At 62.2% G+C, this 19,849-nt stretch overlaps 2 protein-coding genes across 4 annotated transcripts in view; both read left to right on the top strand.

The window, feature by feature from the left end:
- Window positions 1–12,721, top strand: part of LOC123635994 (ski oncogene-like) — a 60,662-nt gene extending 47,941 nt beyond the window's left edge. Inside the window, exons 2-4 of one of the 3 annotated variants that reach the window (XM_045548717.1) lie at window positions 11,529–11,644; window positions 12,143–12,403; window positions 12,630–12,721. In XM_045548717.1, the coding sequence (XP_045404673.1) occupies window positions 11,529–11,644; window positions 12,143–12,377 (351 nt within the window). In that variant the 3' untranslated portion in view covers window positions 12,378–12,403; window positions 12,630–12,721. Of the gene's footprint in view, window positions 1–11,267; window positions 11,394–11,528; window positions 11,645–12,142; window positions 12,410–12,629 lie in introns of those variants that run through there. The other 2 variants (XM_045548718.1, XR_006734271.1) reach the window with 2 other exon arrangements.
- Window positions 12,722–12,829: 108 nt separating this feature from the next.
- Window positions 12,830–18,320, top strand: SKI (SKI proto-oncogene). Its single transcript, XM_045548720.1, has 3 exons — window positions 12,830–12,923; window positions 14,262–14,492; window positions 15,056–18,320. The coding sequence occupies exons 1-3, from the start codon at window positions 12,861–12,863 to the stop codon at window positions 15,242–15,244; spliced, it is 483 nt and encodes a 160-aa protein (XP_045404676.1). The 5' UTR covers window positions 12,830–12,860; the 3' UTR covers window positions 15,245–18,320.
- Window positions 18,321–19,849: the final 1,529 nt, after the last annotated feature.

Raw genomic sequence — 19,849 nt, 5'->3', positions numbered from 1 at the left:
AGCACCGGCTTTGAGCCCTTACGGCTGTGGCGGGTCACAGGACGGCTGTGTGCCCAAGCGTGGGGACCCCTACCTGTGACGGGGTGCTGGGGTCCCTGTTGATCCGGGCTGGTTGTGAGGGAGGGCCATGGTGACACAGAGGAACTTCGGGTCACAGGGGACAGGTGCGGGTGGGCCCAGGCCTGGCTTGGGGGGCAGGGTGAGGTGTTGATGGGGACTCGGCTGTGGCCAGAGCTGGAGCTGACGGCACCTCCTGATGGGTGTGGGCCTCGGCGGGGGCCCCCATGGGAGGAGATGCCGGGTAGGGGCAGGCTGGTCGTGCTCACGTGCGGATGGCTCTCCGGACTCAGGACACGGAGGAGCTGGGTGGACACAGGTCACCTCTGCTGTTACTCCTCACACGAGAGCGCCTCTCTCGGCGTTGCGTGTTGTGTGTGGCCGTCTGGGACGAGCAAGAACTCACAGCTGCTGCTCCCAGACTGTAGGGCAGGGAAGGACCAGGCCCGGAACAGCGGGTGGGCACCGGGCTGAGGTCGCCAGAGCCGCTGGGCTCCTCAGAGACACGCCTGCCCTTTCCCAGGAGGCTGGGGCCCGGTGACACTCTCTGTGGTGTCAAGGTCTTGTTGGGGGGGGGGGCTTTCCCAAGGGGACTTGCCTCGCCTGAGCCCCCCGGCCTGCACCCTGGGTGAGTCGCGCGCACCACTGCCCCGTGCAGCTGCGGGTGGCAGGACGGGCCACCTCTCTCCTGCTGTTCTGTGAAGCTCTCTCTTAATGAAGTCGATTCTTAGTGAATCAGCCTTCCAAGAACAGCGACCGCAGCATCCTGCCCTGCCTCCTGTGTTCCGCATTTTTCTCTTTCTGCAGCGTTTCCTCCGATTCTGGGTGGAAAGGCCTGTTTGTCTTCATCCATCGTGGGTGCGGGGTGGCAGGCGGCCAGACGTCCATCACAACTGCCCCTCCCGCCAGCGAGTCATCGCGCTGGAATGTCTGTAGGGAGCAGTGTCCCTGCGGCTGGCCGGGCTCACAAGAACAGTTAGAGGACTGAAGCCCCCAGCACAGAAACCGCGGATGCCCCGACCGACTCACTGTTCTCGGGATTCTACCTTGTTCAAGTCCTTCCAGTGGTTCCCCGCAAAGGAGGAGAATGGCCCTATTTCGCTGCCCCTTGTACCCCTGGGCCCTTCTCCCTCCCCCCACCCCGATTCCGAGAGAGGTTTTGCAGAGCTGAGTGGCAGCACCTCACGCTTGGCCCCACGGTGCGGTGGTTTGAGGGTGAGCACCGGGCTCAGGGCGGGGCGGGAGGGCACAGGCCTCGCCAGCTCAGGGCACGTGTCCAGGGCTCCACGGGCCCACGTGGCCGCGCCGCTGCTGGGCACTGGCCGCTGGTGGACGCTTCAGACCCAGGTCCCAGGAGAGGCTCTGGGTTGCTGCCCCTGCCCAGCGACACTGGGCAGTGTAGGAGGGCAGCTGGGCCGGGCGTTGGCGAGTCCTTCACTGGTGAGTGGCCCGGCCTTACCCTCTCTTTCCGGAACCTTCTCCCCCGGATCGCTGGGTTTCTTTGGGTTTTGACAGACAACGGCTCTGCCGTCGGCCTCTGTGAGGCAGGTCACGCTGGGCAGCAGGCAGCAGGCAGCGGCCAGGGGGAGGCTCCCCTGGTGGGAGGGGCAGGCATGGGACCAGATGGTTGACTCGGTTTCCTTGGAAAACTTAGCTTTTTCCTGTGAACAGCACTGGTAACAGCAAAGATGACCTATTTAATTTAAGTTAAAGAAAAATCCAAGTGAATCTTTAAAATTGGTATTTTCACCTCATTTTGGGGTTTGGAGTTGTCTTGCAAATTTAATCTGTTTCCTCTGTACCACAATAACCAGAAAATAGGTTAATTTAAGCATAATATGAAATGTGAATTATCACGTGTAAAATATTAATGGTACTTATAAAAATAGCTTTGCAATTTCTAGAACTGTGAAATTTTCAGCAAAGTGCCGTAGCTCAAATCTCGAGCCAATTCCCAAGTGTGGGAACTTGGGGGCTTACCTGTGGAAAGCCACTGCTGGCTTCAGCAGGGCTTATTCATGGAATGCCCAGTGTCCCCGAGGCATCATGTCACCACTTACAGAGCGGACCCTGCCCACACCAGCTCTGCCGGCCTCTGAGAACTGCCCAGGCCGTGGGGAGCCCAGGCCGGTGTGGGGGGGTGACAGCAGCATCCTGCCCGGGGCCGGGGAGAACTGCCCAGGCTGTGGGGAGCCCAGGCTGGTGTGGGGGGGTGACGGCAGCATCCTGCCCGGGGCCGGGGAGAACTGCCCAGGCTGTGGGGAGCCCAGGCCGGTGTGGGGGGTGACGGCAGCATCCTGCCCGGGGCCGGCACTGCCCCCACCCGCGGAGGCTCCTCCGGGTCTGCTGCAGGCCGGATGGAGCCCCGGCAAGGTGGATACCCCAGCCCACCTCGGGCGGCTCCCTGTCCCCACTGGAGTGGCAGCCACTTGGTGGGTTCGGGACGGAGGAGTGTGTTCCAGGCCATGACTGTCCTCCGGCCTCGTTGCTGGCAAGGGCTGCTCTGCCGGGGCTGCCTGTGAGGGTCCTTCCCGTCTGGGTCGGTCCTGGCCCATGTAGGTGTGCCCCCTTGGCCAGCTGCCTTTGGTGTTCCCTTGCCTGTAGGGGGGGGAGAAAGGACGACCCCTGTGCCTGGAAGGCCCTCTGCCTATCCCACTGCTGGGGAGGGGCCAGGCCTGTGACCTTTGCGGGCAGAAGTGTTGCACTGGGGGTGGCTTTTCTAATGCCGTTGGGGTCCTGGAAGTGCAGGAAGGGGTGGTTTGTGCAGAGCCCCCTCATTGGAGGGCAGTGCCTGTCCCTGGGTGCAGCCAGGCCAGAGGCCCAGGGTCCCAGTGGTGTCCTCTCCCCAGCCAGGCTTGTGGGCACTGTTCAGGCTGTGACAACAGGAGCCTTTAGGCCACAGAACGTTCCTCAAATCCCTGGGGTGGTGGTGACAGGCACCGTGCTGTCCAGCAGCCACTGTTGGGGAGACCAGGTGCTGACAGGCACCAGCTAAAGTGGGCAATAATCTTGAACCCAGTGTCCTTCGGGGATGGAAACTGGGGTCAGGACTCTGTGCTGTGCACGTCCACCTCAGGGAGCAGGAGTTCCGGACCCACAGTGCTTCCCTCTGCGTCACGGGGTCTGGTGGCTGGGATTTGCCACGTTAGACAGCAGCGCAGATATCTTTGGACCCACCAGGCAGGCAGGGTGGAGGCGCGTGGTCTGAGTGCAGTCACCGTGGGCCGGGAAGGTTTGGCCGCAGCTTGGGACCCTCTGTTTCGGCTCCCCCTTCGTGGCCTCTCCAGCTGGCACCTTGGAACCCCATGGCCAACAAAGAGACCCATGGATGCAGTTCCCGGCGGGCTTCCCTCTGGTGGTACCTGTGTCTGTCCTGGGTCCTAGGGGTCCCTTCCAGCATGGGCAGTGGGTCATGGCGTCACCATGGGCCTCCCACGTGACGTGGGTCACTCTGGTTTTTCGTTGTCTTTTCATCTCTGGCCTTGAGGACCTGCCTGTTTTCTGGGAGGTCAGCTCTGCATTGAAGGGGCACGCGTATTGTGCCCGCTGTCTGCAGCCTGTTGTGCGGCACGTTTCGGGGGTCTCAGAGTGGCCCTGGGAGCCAGCCCGGGGCACTCGGTGGCTCTCTCTCTCCCTGGGCGGCGTCCCCAAGAGCTGCTTTCCCACCAGTGTCTGAGGCCTTGGCCTGACGGCTTTGCGGGATTTGGCTGTTGTGACAGATACACCCGAGGTGCACGTTGTAAGGAAGGCCTGGTCTCATCTAGGGTGACGTCACTATGAGATGCTTTCGTCTGCTCACCCAGAGCGGCACGAAAATCAACAGTGGACGCTGTGTGGGTGGAGGGGTGGCGGGGGGGCTGCCCCTACAAGAGCCCCTGGCCCCCAGCACCTCAGGCCTGGCCATCTCCAAGGTGGTCCCTGGAGCCCACCCCCCCAACCCCTGCTGGTCTGCGGTCCTTGCTCACCCAGGGCGTGGAAATCCCGGTGAGGCTGATGTGATAAAAACCTGCAAGTGTGTTTATCCTTCACCCAGAACCTGTGGGTGACACATGCTTGGTCACATCTCAGTTCTAAGTCTGCGGCTACTTTTTAACTCGGAATTTTACTTAGTGGTTGAATTCCGTATTAAAATTTACTTGTTGAAAAAAGGAACTTTTTTTTATTTAGTCTCTAAATTAGGAAATAGATACGTTTTATTAAGATGCCTAGATGTGGTTCTCATGTTGCTGATGAATGAGAAAACCCTGGTCCTCCTGGCTGTGGCTTGAGACCAGGATTTGTCCCACCAGTGGGGTGCTGGGGTGCCGTGTTTTGTTAGTTGCTCGTAAGGTGATGACGGGACACAGGGGAGGGGCCCGTGGGGGAGGGGTGGGGCATGGGGGTCGCAGGTCGGCTGAAGGGGGCTGGGGCACAGTTCTGCCCTGGCCTGTTGCCATGCGAGGAGGGCGGTGTCTCTAGCAGTGGGATTTGTCCCAACCTGTGACTTGGCCCACTTGGCGGGAGCAGGCCTGGGCGGGGCTCCCTGTGGTGCCTGCCGCTGGGCCCCTGTGGCAGGAGGAAGGCCTGAGCCTGTCCCCCCTTCCCCAGGCCCGTGCCTGCTCCCCCCTCCCCTGTCCCCCCCCCAGGCCCGTGCCTGCCCCCCCAGGCCCGTGCCTGTCCCCCCCAGGCCTGTGCCTGCTCCCCCCTCCCCTGTCCCCCCCCAGGCCCGTGCCTGCCCCCCTCCCCAGGCCTGTGCCTCCCCCCCGCCTGTGCTTGCCCCCCCTCCCCAGGCCCGTGCCTGCCCCCCCTCCCCAGGCCTGTGCCTGTCCCCCCTCCCCAGGCCTGTACCTGCTCCTCCCCTCCCCAGGCCTATGCCTGCTCCCCCCCAGCCCCTGGTCCACCTTGTGGGGTATGTGTGAGTGCAGCACCCCCCCCCCCCCCAGCCTTGGCCAGGGCCACTTTGTCATGTCGCAGCTACTGCTGTGGCCTGGCTGCCCGGCTGGGCACTGAGTGCCGCCTTAGAGTGCCTGTTCCCTGCCCCTTCTGGGCGGGTGGCCTCTGGGGGCCTGTCCCCGCTCTCCCAGCCAGCTGCTTCCTGTGCTCTTGTTTCCCCAGAGCCACCGCAGTCCTGGGGGACTCCGGCCCTGCCCGCCGGTCTCCTGGCACCCAGGCCCGGCGCTGACAGTGGCCTGGGGTGTGTGCTGGGCAGGACTCATCCCTGTGTCTGGGATGGAGCCTGCTGCCCCCCGGGGCCCTTCTGGTGGGAAGAGCTGACCTCAGGGCTGTGGCCACCAGTGCCCTGTGGGCTACCCCTGGTGACAAGGACCAGGCTGTCCCCTGAAGTGGAGGTCAGGCGGCTCCTGCTCTGCCGGGGCCCTTCTGATCCTGAGAGCTTGCCTGTCGGAGGCGCGGCTGCATCGCTGGCTCGGGGGCTGTGCGGCCTGTGTGTGGCGTGGGCCCTGTTGTCGGGGGTCATGTTGGCGTCCAGACCTGGGGACCTCCTGGTATCTGCCCGTTTGTCCACGCAGGCGTGGCGAGGTGGCCCCTCGGCCGGCCCGCCCACCCTGAGCTCCGCCCTGACTCTTGCTCTGAGGGCAGCATGTTGGCGAAAACCAGTCACCTCTGCGGTTTGGTTTTCAACCAAGAATTCATTCTTACGTTTTTGTTGTTTAATAAAAGATTTTTAGATAATATTTATTGAGATGTTCACATGCTGTGGATCTCCTGCCCTTGCCGAGAGTATAGTTCAATGGTTTGTAGTATACGCGACCGTCATTGTCTCATTAGTGATATTTTTGTCACCCCCAAAAACCCTGTGTTCGGTAGTCTTCGCTGCCCAGCCCCCGCCGTTCCGACTCTGGCTTGGCCCATTCTAGACCTTCCGTGTAAGGAGGACTGCGGAGCGTGTGGCTTTGTGTCTGGCTGCTTCCCCTGGGCGTGACGTCTCCCTCCCAGGGTCCGTCCTCGTTGCGGTGTGTGCTGTGGTTCTTCCCGCCACGTGGCCAAATGCACTCCCACTCCCGGGCGGACCATGGCTTGTGCGTCCCTCGCCCACTGACAGACACTGGGTTGTTTCCACTGCGATTGCGAGCGGTGCTGCTGTGTGCGTGCGTGGCCGTGTGGACGCGGGCTTCCGTGGCCTTGTGTGTTTATGCCTAGGAGTGCACAGGTGGGATTGCTGGGTCAGAGTGTAAGTATTATTTTTGTTTTCAGTTGGAGATGGGGTCTCACGCTGTCGCCCAGGCTGGAGTGCAGTGGAGTGCAGCGCGTCACAGCTCACTGCAGCCTCGAACCCTGGGCTGCAGCGATCTTCCTGCCCCGGGCTCCAAAGTGCTAGGATTACAGGTGTGGGCCATCGCACCTGGCTCAATAATACTATATTTAACTTTTTGAGGAGCTGCCACACTGTTTTCCACAGCAATCAAATCATTTTACACTTCCCCCAGCAGTGCACAAGTGTTCCGGTTTCTCTGCATCATCGCTAACATTTGTATTGTCCATATTTTTAAAAATTGTAGCCATTTTGGCCGGGCGCGGTGGCTCATGCCTGTAATCCTAGCCCTCTGGGAGGCCGAGGTGGGTGGATCACTCCAGGTCAGGAGTTCGAGACCAGCCTGAGCGAGACCCCGTCTCTACTAAAAATAGAAATAAAAATTATCTGGACAACTAAAAATATATATACAAAAAATTAGCCGGGCATGGTGGCGCATGCCTGTAGTCCCAGCTACTTGGGAGGCTGAGGCAGAAGGATTGTTTAAGCCCAGGAGTTTGAGGTTGCTGTGAGCTAGGCTGATGCCACGGTACTCAGTCTAGCCCAGGCAACAGAGCAAGACTCTGTCTCAAAAAAAAAAAAAAAAAATTGTGGCCATTTTAGTCGGTGTGAGGTGGTAGACAGGCTGTAACTTAGCAGGAAAATACTAAATTTTTTTGGCTGGAAGAAGTTGTAGGCACGTCGTTAGGGGCACTGCTTCCTGTTGCCCCTGGAGCAGGCGTGGGCCTGGTCTCCCGGGTTGGCCACACTCAAAGAGCGTGCGGGTCGTGGCTTTGGCCCGTCCGCCAGGCTCCCTGGAGCTGAGCGGAGGTGCAACCCTGCATGTCCCTTTCCTGTACCGCGCCCTGTTTGCCTTGGGGCCTGGGTGCCGGGGGCAGGCAGGTGGCCTCTCAGCTGAGGCCCACAGGTTTGGAGATGGGTCTACACTAACCCTGGCTGCTGCGGCCACCAAATGGGGCCCTTTCTTTGGTGATAAACAAAAAGCACAAAGGTGTTGCCGAGGTCGCCTGGCTGCCACCTGCCGTGGTCTCCTTGGTGCCCAGACCTCGTCCCTGTGGTGCCACCGCTCACAGACACCTCCCTCTGCAGCCTGCTGGAGTTCTGCCTTCCATGGCCACGAGCCGTCTTGCCCACCAGCACCTCTGCCTGCTGTGTGGGCGCTGGGTGGGCTGCGTGGGTTCACACTGGGCCGCACGTGTGGCTGTGGGGCGTATGAGCCCTCTGTCAAGGTCGGCCGAAACCCCAGTGTCTGCAGGGTGGAGGTGGGGGCCACCAGCACTGACCTGCCAGGGCGGGGAGGCTCTTGGTTTGGGTCTTGCTGTTTTCCCGTCCAGTCAGTAATTAAGCAGCACCACGCGAGGCCAACCAGGTCACTGCCCAGGGCTCCAGGCTGAGGCTCAGTGGCCAGAGTGGCAGGTTCTGTGTGTGTCGTCCCCCCGGGGGGGGGGTGCAGGAAGTCCAGGCAGGTCCAGGAAGTGCAGACGTGGCTCCTCCTGTCCAGCGTCACTCAGGCCCCGTGGGCCGGCCGTCTGACCCGGCGCTCCACCTCGGGGAATCAGCCTCCCGCCTGCTGGGTGAGGAGCAACCTCTCCTTGCTCTGCGGCATCTCTCTGAGCCCCAGGCGCTGTGCACATTTTGGGGCACAAGGTCTTCAAGGGGCCTCCTGATGGGTCTTCTCTGTCCCTGGCTCCTTGAAGGCCTGGGAACGGGGGTCCCCTGGGATGTCACCCCCACACCTCTTGAGTCTCTGGTCCTGCTGGCCCCTTGGAGCCCAGGCCTCCTCTCAGCCTTCCCCATGCTGGCTGTGCAGGGGTAGGGGGACGTCCACAGGAAGTGAGGCCCTTGGGGAAGCGTGGCCCGTTGGCATGTGGGCCCCCTTCATATCTGATGCTCTTCCCTCCTCTGCTCTGGAGGGTCACCGTGGCTCTGGCAGCCACCATGACCCCATGTCAGGCCCAGCTCCCGAGTACCAGGGTCCATCCGTGTCCAGTGGGCACCATGTCCTTGTGTCTGCGTCCACCCTCAGCCCAGGTCACTGGGAGGGTTTCAGAGTCAGCCCCAGAGGGTGGGCAGACACCTGGAGCATCTTTGCGGGGCTCACTGTGACCCTGCGAGGGGAGTTGCGTAGCTCACCCGCAGCCGCGTGCCGTGGCCAGGCGGTCCCTGGTGGGTGTCCCCACTTGCCCTTCCCTTGCTCTGGGGCCGAAGACAGAGAGGGCAGGAGTGTCCCTAGGCCGCCGTCGTTGCGCTGCTGCTGTGGCCTTCACGCCGAGGTGCTGGGTTGCCGTAACCTTGCCCTGCCCTGGCTGCTCCCCCGGCCCCGGCCTCCTTGCCTTGGCGTATCTCAGGCCCAGGGTGGCCTCGTGGGCTGCTTCTGAGGCCTTGGGAAGGGTCGGAAACCAGAGGTGGCTGGTCTCATCTCCTGGAATGGGGACACCGTAGTCTTGTTGCCAGGTGTGGCTTTGTCCCTCACTGTCTCCCTACAGTGGGGCCCCCAGTAGGACCTGCTGGGTGTGGTGGCATCCCAGGCCTGAAGAAGGCTGTCCTTCCTCCTGGGCTGGCACCGCTCTGGCGACACTCCCTCTGGTGCTGCCAGGCCCCAGACACCCTCTGTTTGGCAGGTTCCTCTTCCTGCTGTGTGGGTGACGTGTAGACTCAGAAGAGCCCCGTGCTTGGTAAGAGGGGCCGTTGGGTTCTTGCTGAGAGCCTCAGAAGGTTGCCCCGGCTCCCTGAGGACCAGGGGACTCACTCCATCGGGGGCAGCCCAGGCCTCCCACGCCCCCTTCTCCGAATCCGTGGCTGGGGTGACGTGGGGTCCTGGGAACTGTGTGGAGGATTTGGGGCCCTGCCCACAGGTCCTCCAGCTACATCTTCAGGGTGACTGGTGCCCGCCGGGCAGAACTGTGTCTGCAGTGGCACTGGCTCTCATGGGGGTGGCATGAGGTGGGCGTGTCCCTGCAGCTGGTGGCGTCTGACACTTCTCCCCCCAAGAGGTCTCTGAGGTTTCTCAGATTCAGCACCAGACGGCGCCGGGCCTTGTGGCTTTTCTCTGAACCGAGCTTCCTTTCCACGCCTGCCATGGCGGCTGCTCAGACAGGAAGCTCCACCCTGGCCTGGCGTCCTGGGCCGGCCCTTTCTGCGTGCCCTGGGACGGGGGGCCACGCAGTTCTGGAAGGGGCTCCGCTGCCACAGCTAGGATCCCACCTGCCCCTGCCTGTGGTCAGGGCACCCACCAGACGTCACCGAGCCGCACTTCCCCTAGAAAGCAGCAACACTAAGTGTGTATTTTAAGTGTCATTTTTCCTGAATGGTTATTTTAGTGTCTCGGCTGAGTGTGTAAGTTGACCTGAAACTTCCCCAGAGCTGGGGCTGCTCTGGCCAGAGGGACAGCTGCTTCTGTGAAGGCCCTGCCAGAGTGCACCCCACGCACACCTGCCCTCCCCAGGGCGACCCACGCCAGGGCCCGGGTTAGACGGCTGCCTGCCCCGACCCCACTTGGCGGTCTGTTCCCCGAGGAGCTGCAGCCCTGCAGGCTGGGGGGGTGTGCACGCCCCACACGCTCGGCCTGTGATCCTGGGGAGGCCGTGGCTTTGGCGAGATCTTTCCCCAGGGCTGCCCCAGGGTCTGGGCTGTCGCTGTGTCCTGAACTTTATGGTGAAACCCTGTTACTTAGGGCACCTTGACTAGGGCGGGCTCCCTGCCCCCGGGGCAGCTGCACCCTTTCCTCCAGCTGTTCCTGCAGGCAGGAGGAGCCCCAGCCCCGACTGCCCCCCAGGCCTCCTGGCTGGAGGCAAGAGGCCCCCACACTCACAGCCTCCTCTTGCTCTTGGCCCTGAAAGGAGAACGGGCGTCACCCTCAGCAGCTCGTCCTGTGTTGGCCAGGGTGCAGACCCTGGCACCGCTGCCCTGGGACCTCCCTGCTGTCCTGTGGGGCCTGGGGGTTCCATCTTCCAAAGACTGTTGTGGTTTTGCTTGGGGACAGACCTTGTGTCTGGATCGTGTCTTGCAGTGGACAGCTCAGGGGTCTAGAGTCGTGGGGTGGGGGGAGTTGGTGCCTGTTGTCGGCCGCGGTGGGGTCGGGTGCAGGAGTGGCTTTTCCCACTTAGACTGGCTCCAGAGGCCATTCAGCCCGGGGCCTCCGTACTCTTGTCGGTTCTGAGAAATGTGCCGTCACGCCTGCTGGGCGCAGCACTGTGTTTCCGGGACAGGAGGGGGCTGGGGGCTTCTCTGAGCTTCCTCCAACAGCAGAACCGGTGAGAAACGAGGAGAGCTGAGCTCATTGGGTGTGACGTGTGTCCTTCGTGCTGAGAATGTTTTCTTCCCACGGGGAGGGCCGCCAGGAAGCCTGTTCTTTCACAAGGCAGTGGCGAGGTGCTGCCCACTCTCCCTGTGGCAGCCATGTGTCGGCCCCACAGCTGGCCCGCGAGCCCACCGTCCCCGGGCCTGCCGCAAGCCGGAGCCTGGGCTTGCTTGGTGGCTCTCAGGTGGGCCTGCTGTTCCACGTGGCTCCGCCCAGGTCCCCAGCGTGGGTCCCTGCCGATTTCAGGCTCAGTTCTGGGACAGCGGTCCAGAGGGGTGAGGACGGGGGCTCGGGTCAGGCAGAGCTGCTGTGGACAAGGAGGGCAGGTCCTGATGCGACTCAGAACCCGCTGTAGCTGTGGGGCGAGGTCCCTGCGTGACAGCCTCACAAACCGCACAGCAGCGTCCGTCCCATCCTCGAGGTGGGGGCCCTCGGCAGTGTCCGGCTTCCGTCTCACAGGGGCCCGGGCAGCCGTCTCGGCCCGTCGGCGCACAGGGAGCCACATCCCACAGGCGGCACTGCCGGGCGAGGTCCAGTCTGCCCGTGGTGTCCCCGGGGTGCTTCACGGCTTGGGGCCCGGCGGGGCACGAGCTCACTGGGCTGGTAGGGAGACCGCACGGGGCCCAGAGGTGCCAACTGGGCCTTTTGTGTTGATCACAGGTCTCCTCGAGCCCCCGGCCTCCATAAGGCCCCAAACAGATGACACCTCCTCCCAGTCCCCCCGCGCCTTCTGAGAAGGACAAGCAGTCCGGTTGGCTGCGGACCTTGGCCGGCTCCTCCAACAAGGTGCTGCGCGGGGGCCTGTGTGGGGTCCTCGGGGAGGGGGCGCCGGGCCCTTCTCCTCGGAGCCCGCCCGGGCCGCAGGGACGTGCAGCGGCTGGTTTCCCCCAGCGGCTCACACAGGCGACTCTCTCTCCACAGAGTCTCGGCTGCGTCCACCCTCGCCAGCGCCTCTCCGCCTTCCGACCCTGGTCCCCCGCTGTTTCCACGAGTGAGAAAGAGCTCTCCCCACACCTGCCAGCCCTGATCCGCGACAGGTGAGTGGCTGCCACACGCGGTGTCCACAGTCACAGGTGCCGCCATCTGCGTGTTGCGTCCACGCGACACCATGGTGTTTCTGCAAGCCGGGTGCCCAGACCTGTGGCATCGTGGTCAGAGTGTTGGTCCCTTTGGTTGGCATGAGAACGAGCACATCTGGAGCTTCCTGTGGTGGGGCTGGGTGGGCTGGTGGCATTTGTGGAGCCCTGTCTGCCGGGTGCTGCCTCTCGTGACATGGTCAGTCTGTGTCCAGCGGCCCAGGGCACATGGCCAGCAGAAAACATTGACAGATTCTTAGTCACTGAAGGCTTGACGTTAAGCTTTGTTGTTGGAAGAGAAAGTATTAACACCTTTAACAGCTTCAAAGGGAGCTCGTTCCGCGATGGGTCTTCGTGGTGTGGGTGCCACGTGGCTCCCCGTGTCAGGCAGGGGCTCGGTGGGGTTAGAGCTGCCTCAGCTGACACCTGCCCTGTCCGCCCCCCGCCCCCTGTCCCCAGCTTTTACTCCTACAAGAGCTTCGAGACAGCTGTGGCCCCCAACGTGGCCCTCGCACCACCCGGCCCAGCAGAAGGTTGTGAACAGCCCGCCATGTGCCACCGTCGTCTCCCGGGCCACCGAGCCTCTCACCACTTGCATTCAGCCGCGGAAGCGGAAGCTGGCCGTGGACCCGCCTGGAGCCCCCGAGATGCTCCCGCCCGGAGCCCCGGAGGAGGACAAGGACTCAGAGGCTGAGGTCGAAGTTGAAAGCAGAGAGGAATGTAAGTGTGAGTTGACTTCCTTTTCTACGCCCTGCGGGCATTGGCGTGGGGTTGGCACCAGCTTGGGAGGAGTTGGGGGGACACGTGGGGTCCAGCACGCCCTCAGACAGAGGTGCCCCTGGCCCCTGGCATTTCCCAGGCCCCTCTCGGGAGCGCCCTCGAGTCTCTGCAGCAAGGAGCTCCCGACGCCTGTGTGACGTGGTCTCTGTCTCTGCTTGTTCCTCAGTCACGTCCTCCTTGTCCTCGCTGTCCTCCCCGTCCTTTACCTCATCCAGCTCCGCCAAGGACCTGAGCTCCCCGGGCACACACGCCCCACCCTCGGGCCGCCCCTGATGCCGCAGCCCACGCCGACACCCCCAGCGGGCTGGAGGCGGAGCTGGAGCACCTGCGGCAGGCCTTGGAGGGCGGCCTGGAAACCAAGGAAGCCAAAGAGAAGTTCCTGCACGAGGTGGTCAGGATGCGCGTGAAGCAGGAGGAGAAGCTCAACGCGGCCCTGCAGGCCAAGCGCAGCCTCCACCAGGTGAAGCCGCCGCCCCTGCGGGCTCCTCGTGCTCCTCTCAGCCTCCAGGGGCTGCGGCTCAGGGGTGGTGACCCCTTTGCCGTGCGGAGCCCCTCTGGGCGTCCCGCGAGGGCCCTGCCATTGGCTGGACCACAGCCCTCCCCGCGGGCCCCACACGACACGCCGGGCACCCTGCACAGTCGCCCGCTGAGGAAGTGGGTGTGCTCCTCGGGCGTAATGACGGCTGGGCTATTTTTAGTGGCGGGAGCAGGAGCAGCTGTGCTGAGACAATTCTGTGCTCTGTGCGCCAGGAGCGGGTGCTCACATGCGCCAGCAAGGCCTGCCGCCTGCAGAGCGCAGGGTGAGGGTGCACTTCCTAAAGCTTTGTGCTCTGGGAGATGGTTACCGCCAGGCCTCCCAAACAGGAAGGAGCAGGCTCGGTGCACACGCATGGGCACATACAGACACGCACAGACACACGCACCGGGCCCCGCCTGCACACGCTGCCTCCCGGGGCCCTGCTCGAGGTTCCCCACACGCAGCCTTGGCTCCCGTGCCTCCGTCCGCTGCTCTGGTTTCCCCGGAAGCGCACGATGGGTGTGCGGTTTGCAGACAGCCTAGGGAGAGGCAGGTGCGTGGGCGCCTGGGCCTTGACCCCGGCCAACCCAGCATCCCAGAGTCTGCTGAATTCGCACCTTGGCAGTGTCTGGCAGCTCCGGGGCCAGCCTCACCAGCGTGGGCGTTGGCACTACAGCCCTGCCAGCCCCTGAGCTGCAGGGTTTAGACACCCCCAGGGTGTGAGTGCCCTCCAGGACAGCCCCCGCCTCTGTTGTCTAGGTCTTCTGATTGGAGGTGTGATTTCCGCCACGCATATTCATGAGGTGTGGTTTGCAGCCTGGGGTGGGGTGGGGTGGGGTGGGAGTCGGGGATATTTTATCAGCTCGGGGAAGGGCCTTCAGAGGCACCAAGGCCCACGTAAGTCTCCATCTGCCTGTGGGGGGGCCCTGGGCCCTCAGCCGTCGATGTCTTAGGCCACCCACCCACGCTGATAGGAGCCAGAGCACCAGCCGGCTGCCCTCAAGGGGACGTGGCTTTTGCACTTGGGGAAGGGAGGGCTGCCGAGGCCCAGCCTGGAGGGGGGCAGGCTTGGCTAGACCCCGGGCCCAGCAGCAGGTGGTGCGAGCCCGTGGGAGCCTCAGGACAGTGGTCTGGGGAGAACCTCTGGGACCCGGGCACCTGCGGCCTGGTTAGGCTGGTGGCGTCGGGGGTGGGCCTGCAGATGCCAGGGTGCGAGAGGGAGCTGCGTCCAGCAGGTCTCGGGGGCGCCGGGACCCTGACCTGCCCGTGCTGCCCTCCCAGGAGCTGGAGTTCCTGCGTGTGGCCAAGAAGGAGAAACTGCGGGAGGCCACGGAGGCCAAGCGCAACCTGAGGAAGGAGATCGAGCGGCTGCGTGCGGAGAATGAGAAGAAGATGAAGGAGGCCAACGAGTCTCGCGTGCGCCTGAAGCGAGAGCTGGAGCAGGCGCGGCAGGTCCGGGTGTGCGACAAGGGCTGTGAGGCTGGCCGGCTGCGCGCCAAGTACTCTGCCCAGGTACGCGGGGTCCTGGGGGAAGCGGGGCACTGAGGGTGCAGGGCCCGCTGCTGCCGTGGAGTCCGTGTTCCGCCGGCCACACCCACCCTGCCAGGTCGACAGGGTCGTGGGGCACCATGGATGGGCCACCAGCCAGCGGCCCTGGGACGTGGTGGGTGGACTCCAGCTCAGGGCTGTGGCCAGCAGGCCTGGCCCTGTCTTCTGTGGCCCTGGGAGGCCTCAAGACCCAGGGTCCCCTCCCGGTGGGTTTGCTTGAAAAACAAGCTCTGAGCCACACACAGGGTGGAGGGGCCCCCAGATTTGGGGAGGCCGGGTCTGCCCTGCAGGTCGAGGAGGTAGGGTGGTGGCAGCCCAGCACAGAGCAGCGGCCCCCAGGTGGGACTTGGGCCTTGGGGAGCTGGGACAGTGCCGTGCGAGCAGATGCCGGGGCGGAGCCTCCCCATGGGTGAGGGGAGGGGGGTGGACTGTCCCGTGCCCACTCCCCCCCGGGAGCCTGTGTCCTGGCAGGTGGAGGGGGGCAGTGGATGACGGGCAGGGCCACTGACCAGTGACGTCCCTTTCAGATCGAAGACCTGCAGGTGAAGCTGCAGCACGCGGAGGCCGACCGCGAGCAGCTGCGGGCCGACCTGCTGCGGGAGCGCGAGGCCCGCGAGCACCTGGAGAAGGTGGTGAAGGAGCTGCAGGAGCAGCTCTGGCCACGGCCCCGCCCCGAGGCCGCGGGCAGCGAGGGCACTGCTGAGCTGGAGCCCTAGCGGAGCCTCCGCTGCCGCGGCGCCCACAACGGCAGGGTGCAGAGAGGAGGGGGCGGGTGGCGCTGCCCCAGCCCGGCCCCTGCAGCCCACACAGCACAACGTCTTACTGTGCCTATTACCACGCGAGTGTTTGTAACCACATACTTCGGAATCCACTGCAAAATTTTGTACTGGCCAAGTTCAAGCGAGCGAGCCGTGTCCCCCAGCTGCAGCCGGGACAAGGCCAGCTCGGCGGCTCTGGCAGGCCCCTCTGTTTGCCAGAACGTTCTAACATTTACACTTTTGTTATAAGCTATTTAAAACCAATAAGGAGACTTGAAATTCAGAAAATCAACATGTTTTTTAATGACTAACTTTTCAAAGCCCCAACACACGACGCCATCTGAAGACCCGCGATGGAGCGGGGGTGGCGGCTGCCCACCCTCCCCGCCCGGGAAGCCATCACGGCTCATCTGCGCCCGCGGCTGCGTGAGGACAGCAGGGGTTTTTCTTCAGAGTCTATTTTTTCAGCGACAAGGACCCAGGTCTTCCTGCTGCTGCCAGGGAGAGCAGGGACGGTGCCGCGTGCTAGATGAGCCCAAACACTGCCCGCCTTACGACTCCCACCGCCCGCCACGTTGCCGTGGACGCCAGCACCACCCGCGGGCCCGGGAAGGACGGAGCCCGGGAGCCGTGCTCAGCTCTCCGCGCCCCGGGCGCTGCCCATGCTCCTCCACCGCAGGGCGGCGGGCACAACCTCCGCCCCTCGGGGAACGCGCTGCCACCACGGCGCCCGTTCCCACTCGGCCCGCGCCCCCGGGACTGAGGCTGCAGCATTGGAACAAAACTTACAGCATTACTTCACTTTTTCTTTTACTTTTTTTGTTTGTTCGTTCATTTTAAACGTATACTTAGAACTGCACTTTGTCAAAAATCTTCCCTTCTCTTTTTATTCCCCAGTTAACTGAGGTTTTTACCGATTTATAGAGCAGTTCAAATCCTAAGTGCTCGAGTGCTTAGAAATCCCCTCTGGTGCTTGGTTGAACAAGGGAATCACAAGAAAATGAAAATGCAAAAACTGAACTTCGGGGTCGTCCTGTGCCTTCCAGCATCTTGTACAGCAAATCCTGACTCATGTCTTTTTACCCCCAGAATCTCTGTCTTCAGTAGCGACTGAGTCTGCCACTGTCAAAGTGAGTTCCTTGCATTTATTCCAGATAATCTCGTTTACTCTCAGCTGTTTATGCAAATTGTGTAAGGTTTCTTATGCCCAGGCTTGAAAAATGACTTCCCAGTAGACAAGAGGCGGCTACCCATCCTAAAATTACGGTATTTATTGACATAAGGAAGATCTGACAGGAATTCTTTGCTTGAATCTGTTCTGACACCCGGCAGCTGCGACGGCTCACGGATGGAGATTGCGCCAGTACAAACGGCCTTGGGATCCTCGACCCGGCAGCAGCAAGCAAAGACCCGAGACTGACCCCGTGCGTGTGGGTGACAGAATCGTCCGCAGGGTTTGCCCTTGGTTTACTGAGGGGGTCTCGGTGGCTGCTGGACCCCCCCCTTCTAAAGTGCAATGCAAAAGGGACATCATGTATATGCAGCGTTTGTTTGGAAATTTTTTCTTTTGCTTTTGTTTTACTTTTGCAGTTATTAAATTTGTATGCATGGGATTTTACACCTCTGCCATAGGTAGATCCATCGATGGGCATTATTACCGTGTCTTGTAAAGGGTCGGTTTTGTTATGCAACATGCAGAATGCTGTTTTTAGCCTTGTTTTACCAGAGTTGTGTTTTTCAGTCATTTCTTCAAGGGAAACTAAATGATTTAGTTGGAGCAAAGCTTTACGTGTGTTGGCGTGCTTCTGTGTGGCTGTCCCCTGTCCCCAGTCTGAACTCAGTGAGGCCCAGGGGCTGCCAGGCTTGTCCCTTTGCCTCTGGGTTTTAGGCCCCCAGAGGGTGAAGGGCTTTCCCAGTCACCTTGCCCTCCTCCTCCCCGCCGGGCACCGTCGGTCGGTTCCACGCCTGCCCCGCCCGCTTCCGTCCCGTGTGTGCGGAAAGAGCTGCATCCGCAGCGGTGACTCTTCCCCAAGGGGACTGCGTCCTGGTGAGGTCCAGTGTCACCAACTGTGTCCCGCCTGGGCCCCACGGCCAGTGGCAGGCTCCCCCTCGCCAGCGGCTCGCGCCCTGGGCCTGCCCGGGCAGTTCTTGTTGTGCCCGTCTCGGCTCACCCGAGTCTCTTCCCTGGGTGAGGGTGGAGGTGCCGGGGTCCTGGCGGGTGTGAGGGGCAGCCCTGGGCGAGGGCAGCCCCGGCCCCCAGGGTGTGCTGGCTGCAGGGCCGGCGCAGCTGCGAGTCGGTCTCGTTCAGAACAAGGGAGAGGAGGGACGGTTGTGCAGGCTGTGGACTCCCTGTGTGTAAAACCCATCATCGAATGATTGTGTATTCAGTTTAATTACTCATTTCTACGCTGAAAGAGGATTTTTAACGAAGGGAAAGAAACAACAGCAATAACATTCATATCTACGGAGCAGCTAACTCATACACATAATATCTGCTTTTCCTACAGAACTAGCCAATGTAAAAACAATTGCCGTGTAAATACTTCTTTTCATTTTACTCCGTTGTATCATACGTGTATATGGTGGTTCCTTTTTCAGAAACTTTTTCTTATCTGATAGTTGTCTTGTTTTCTGGGCTGTTTTTAACTGAGAAAAAAAATGCTCACCTGCCAGAGGGGGCGGAGAAACCCCTTGGCCAGTTGCGTGCGTGACGTCCTAGCGGGCCTGGGCCGGCCTGGTCCTCCCACGGGGCTGGGCCCCCCGCCCCACCCCCACCCCCAGGGTCGGGAGGTGTTTTGTTCTTGCTCTAAGTCAGGAGTCACAAGTGACTTTTTTTTTCAATTAAGGAAAGAAAAAAACCCACCTCTACCTTTATAAGCACCCGGAGCCCTGCACCGTCCCTGCGTCTGCTGCTGCTAATGACAATACGATGCTTACTCTGCTACTCGAGAACTATTTTTATGTAATGTATGCTTTCTTGTTTATAAATGCCTGATTTAAAAAGAAAAAAAGAAAAGCTTGGCATATTTATCTATTTCGCTGTGTACCTGTTAGTCCTTTTGAACCCCCGGGACAGACGCCCTTGTACAATAAAGGACTTTGCGAGCACCGTGGGCCGCCGTGCGTGTGCCCAGCCCCTCCTGTCCTCGGGGCCTGCGGGCAGGGAGGGAAGGGCCGCTGTCCGGGGCCAGACCGTGGACCTTGGGTCTTTGGTGAGCCGAGTGGACGCAGGGCACAGGTGCCCTCTTCTACCTGGTTCCCTCCAAGCCGGATGAGGCCACAGAGGTTTTGTCTGTGCTTCAGGGAGCTTGTCGCCTCTCCTCGGAGCCATGGGCGTTATCTGGAGCTGGAGCCCTGGCCGGGGCCCTTCCTGGCCTGGAGCAGAACCACCCCTGGGGCCTGGGCCCAGCCAGGGTTGCAGCCCCCCGAGGGCGGGAGACCTGCCCCAGGGTGGGCCAGCAGCTCCCGGGCATTCAGGCCGCTTACCCAGGAGGGCCAGTTGGCACCGGAACCTTGGACCCCTCTCCCAGCCCCTACTGCCCGCTGTGTTGGGGAGGAGCCTGGCTGGGGTCGCTAGGGTGCCAGGCCACCTCTGGGCTGCTTTTGGCCACCATGTCCAGCATCCCCAGCCCGGCCGGGCCCTGTCAGGGGTCTCCTGGCCTCTTGTCTGAGCAATGGATGGCGAGGGGAGCCCAGGCGCACTCCCACCTGCTGGCAGGACCCCAGTCCCCCGGCTGCCCTGCCCCACACCGCAGCCCAGAAGGGCCCACAGACCCTGGCCACACACCCCCAGGGAGGCTCTGGACCAGACAGACGCCCACACTTCGATCCGGAAAAGCCTGCTGTGTCCCGGGCTCCAGGGCAGCGAGGACAGTGGGCCAGAGGGACAAAGTGACAGTGCCAGCCCATTAGGGCTGCAGGTTCCCCAGGGAGAGCGTTGGGTGGAGCCGGGTGGCCGAGGCCCTCTGTGTCCCGTCCTGGGCACTTGCCCTGCGGGGGTGCAGATGGGGGCCATGAGCACAGACATCTCCATGTGGCTGGGACTCACCCAGTGGGCATCACCTGCCACCCCGATGTCCCCCTCCCTCCCCAGGGCACACTTGACCAGACACATGCCAGCCCTGGTCAAGGAAGGGCTGGGCTGTCCCTGTAGCCAGCGTGGGCCTCTGCCCACCAGGCAGTGGCTCTCAGAGTACCGTGTGGTCTCCTGGCAGCCTCCCCTGAAGCTGGGGGGCTGGGGGCACCAGCGGCAGCTCCTGGGGACTCCAGGCTCAGCTCTCGTTTCCTGAGCCGCCCTGGGCCTCACTTTGGGGGTTCAACTTCGGGTATAAACTTACACAGCATTAAAGAGCTCTGGCTACCCCCTACCCGGGGCAGCTGGGGCCTGGGGTCACCCGGCATCAGAACACCCTCCCCAAAGCTGTTCGAAAGGTCTCGGGTTCCCCCAGGCAGAGGGGTGGTCAGGGTGGGCGACAGGAGCTGGCAGGACCCCCACTGCCCACCCTGGCCGCGGCCTCTGCGGGAGTCACGGGCTGTCCCTCAGCCTCGGCTCTCACGCCCTTT

The sequence above is a fragment of the Lemur catta genome, chromosome 3, assembly GCF_020740605.2.
Source record: "Lemur catta isolate mLemCat1 chromosome 3, mLemCat1.pri, whole genome shotgun sequence".
NCBI lineage: Eukaryota > Metazoa > Chordata > Mammalia > Primates > Lemuridae > Lemur > Lemur catta.
Note: the sequence above shows the minus strand (reverse complement) of the source record. Positions and strands in the feature narration are given on the sequence as shown.

Excerpts from the sequence above, each read along its gene's own strand:
- SKI (XM_045548720.1), top strand. The coding sequence starts at position 12,861 with ATGCGCGTGAAGCAGGAGGAGAAGCTCAACGCGGCCCTGCAGGCCAAG. Across the intron at positions 12,924-14,261 it reads CCAAGCGCAGCCTCCACCAG|GAGCTGGAGTTCCTGCGTGT; the intron begins GTGAAGCCGCCG and ends CTGCCCTCCCAG. Across the intron at positions 14,493-15,055 it reads GCGCCAAGTACTCTGCCCAG|ATCGAAGACCTGCAGGTGAA; the intron begins GTACGCGGGGTC and ends CGTCCCTTTCAG.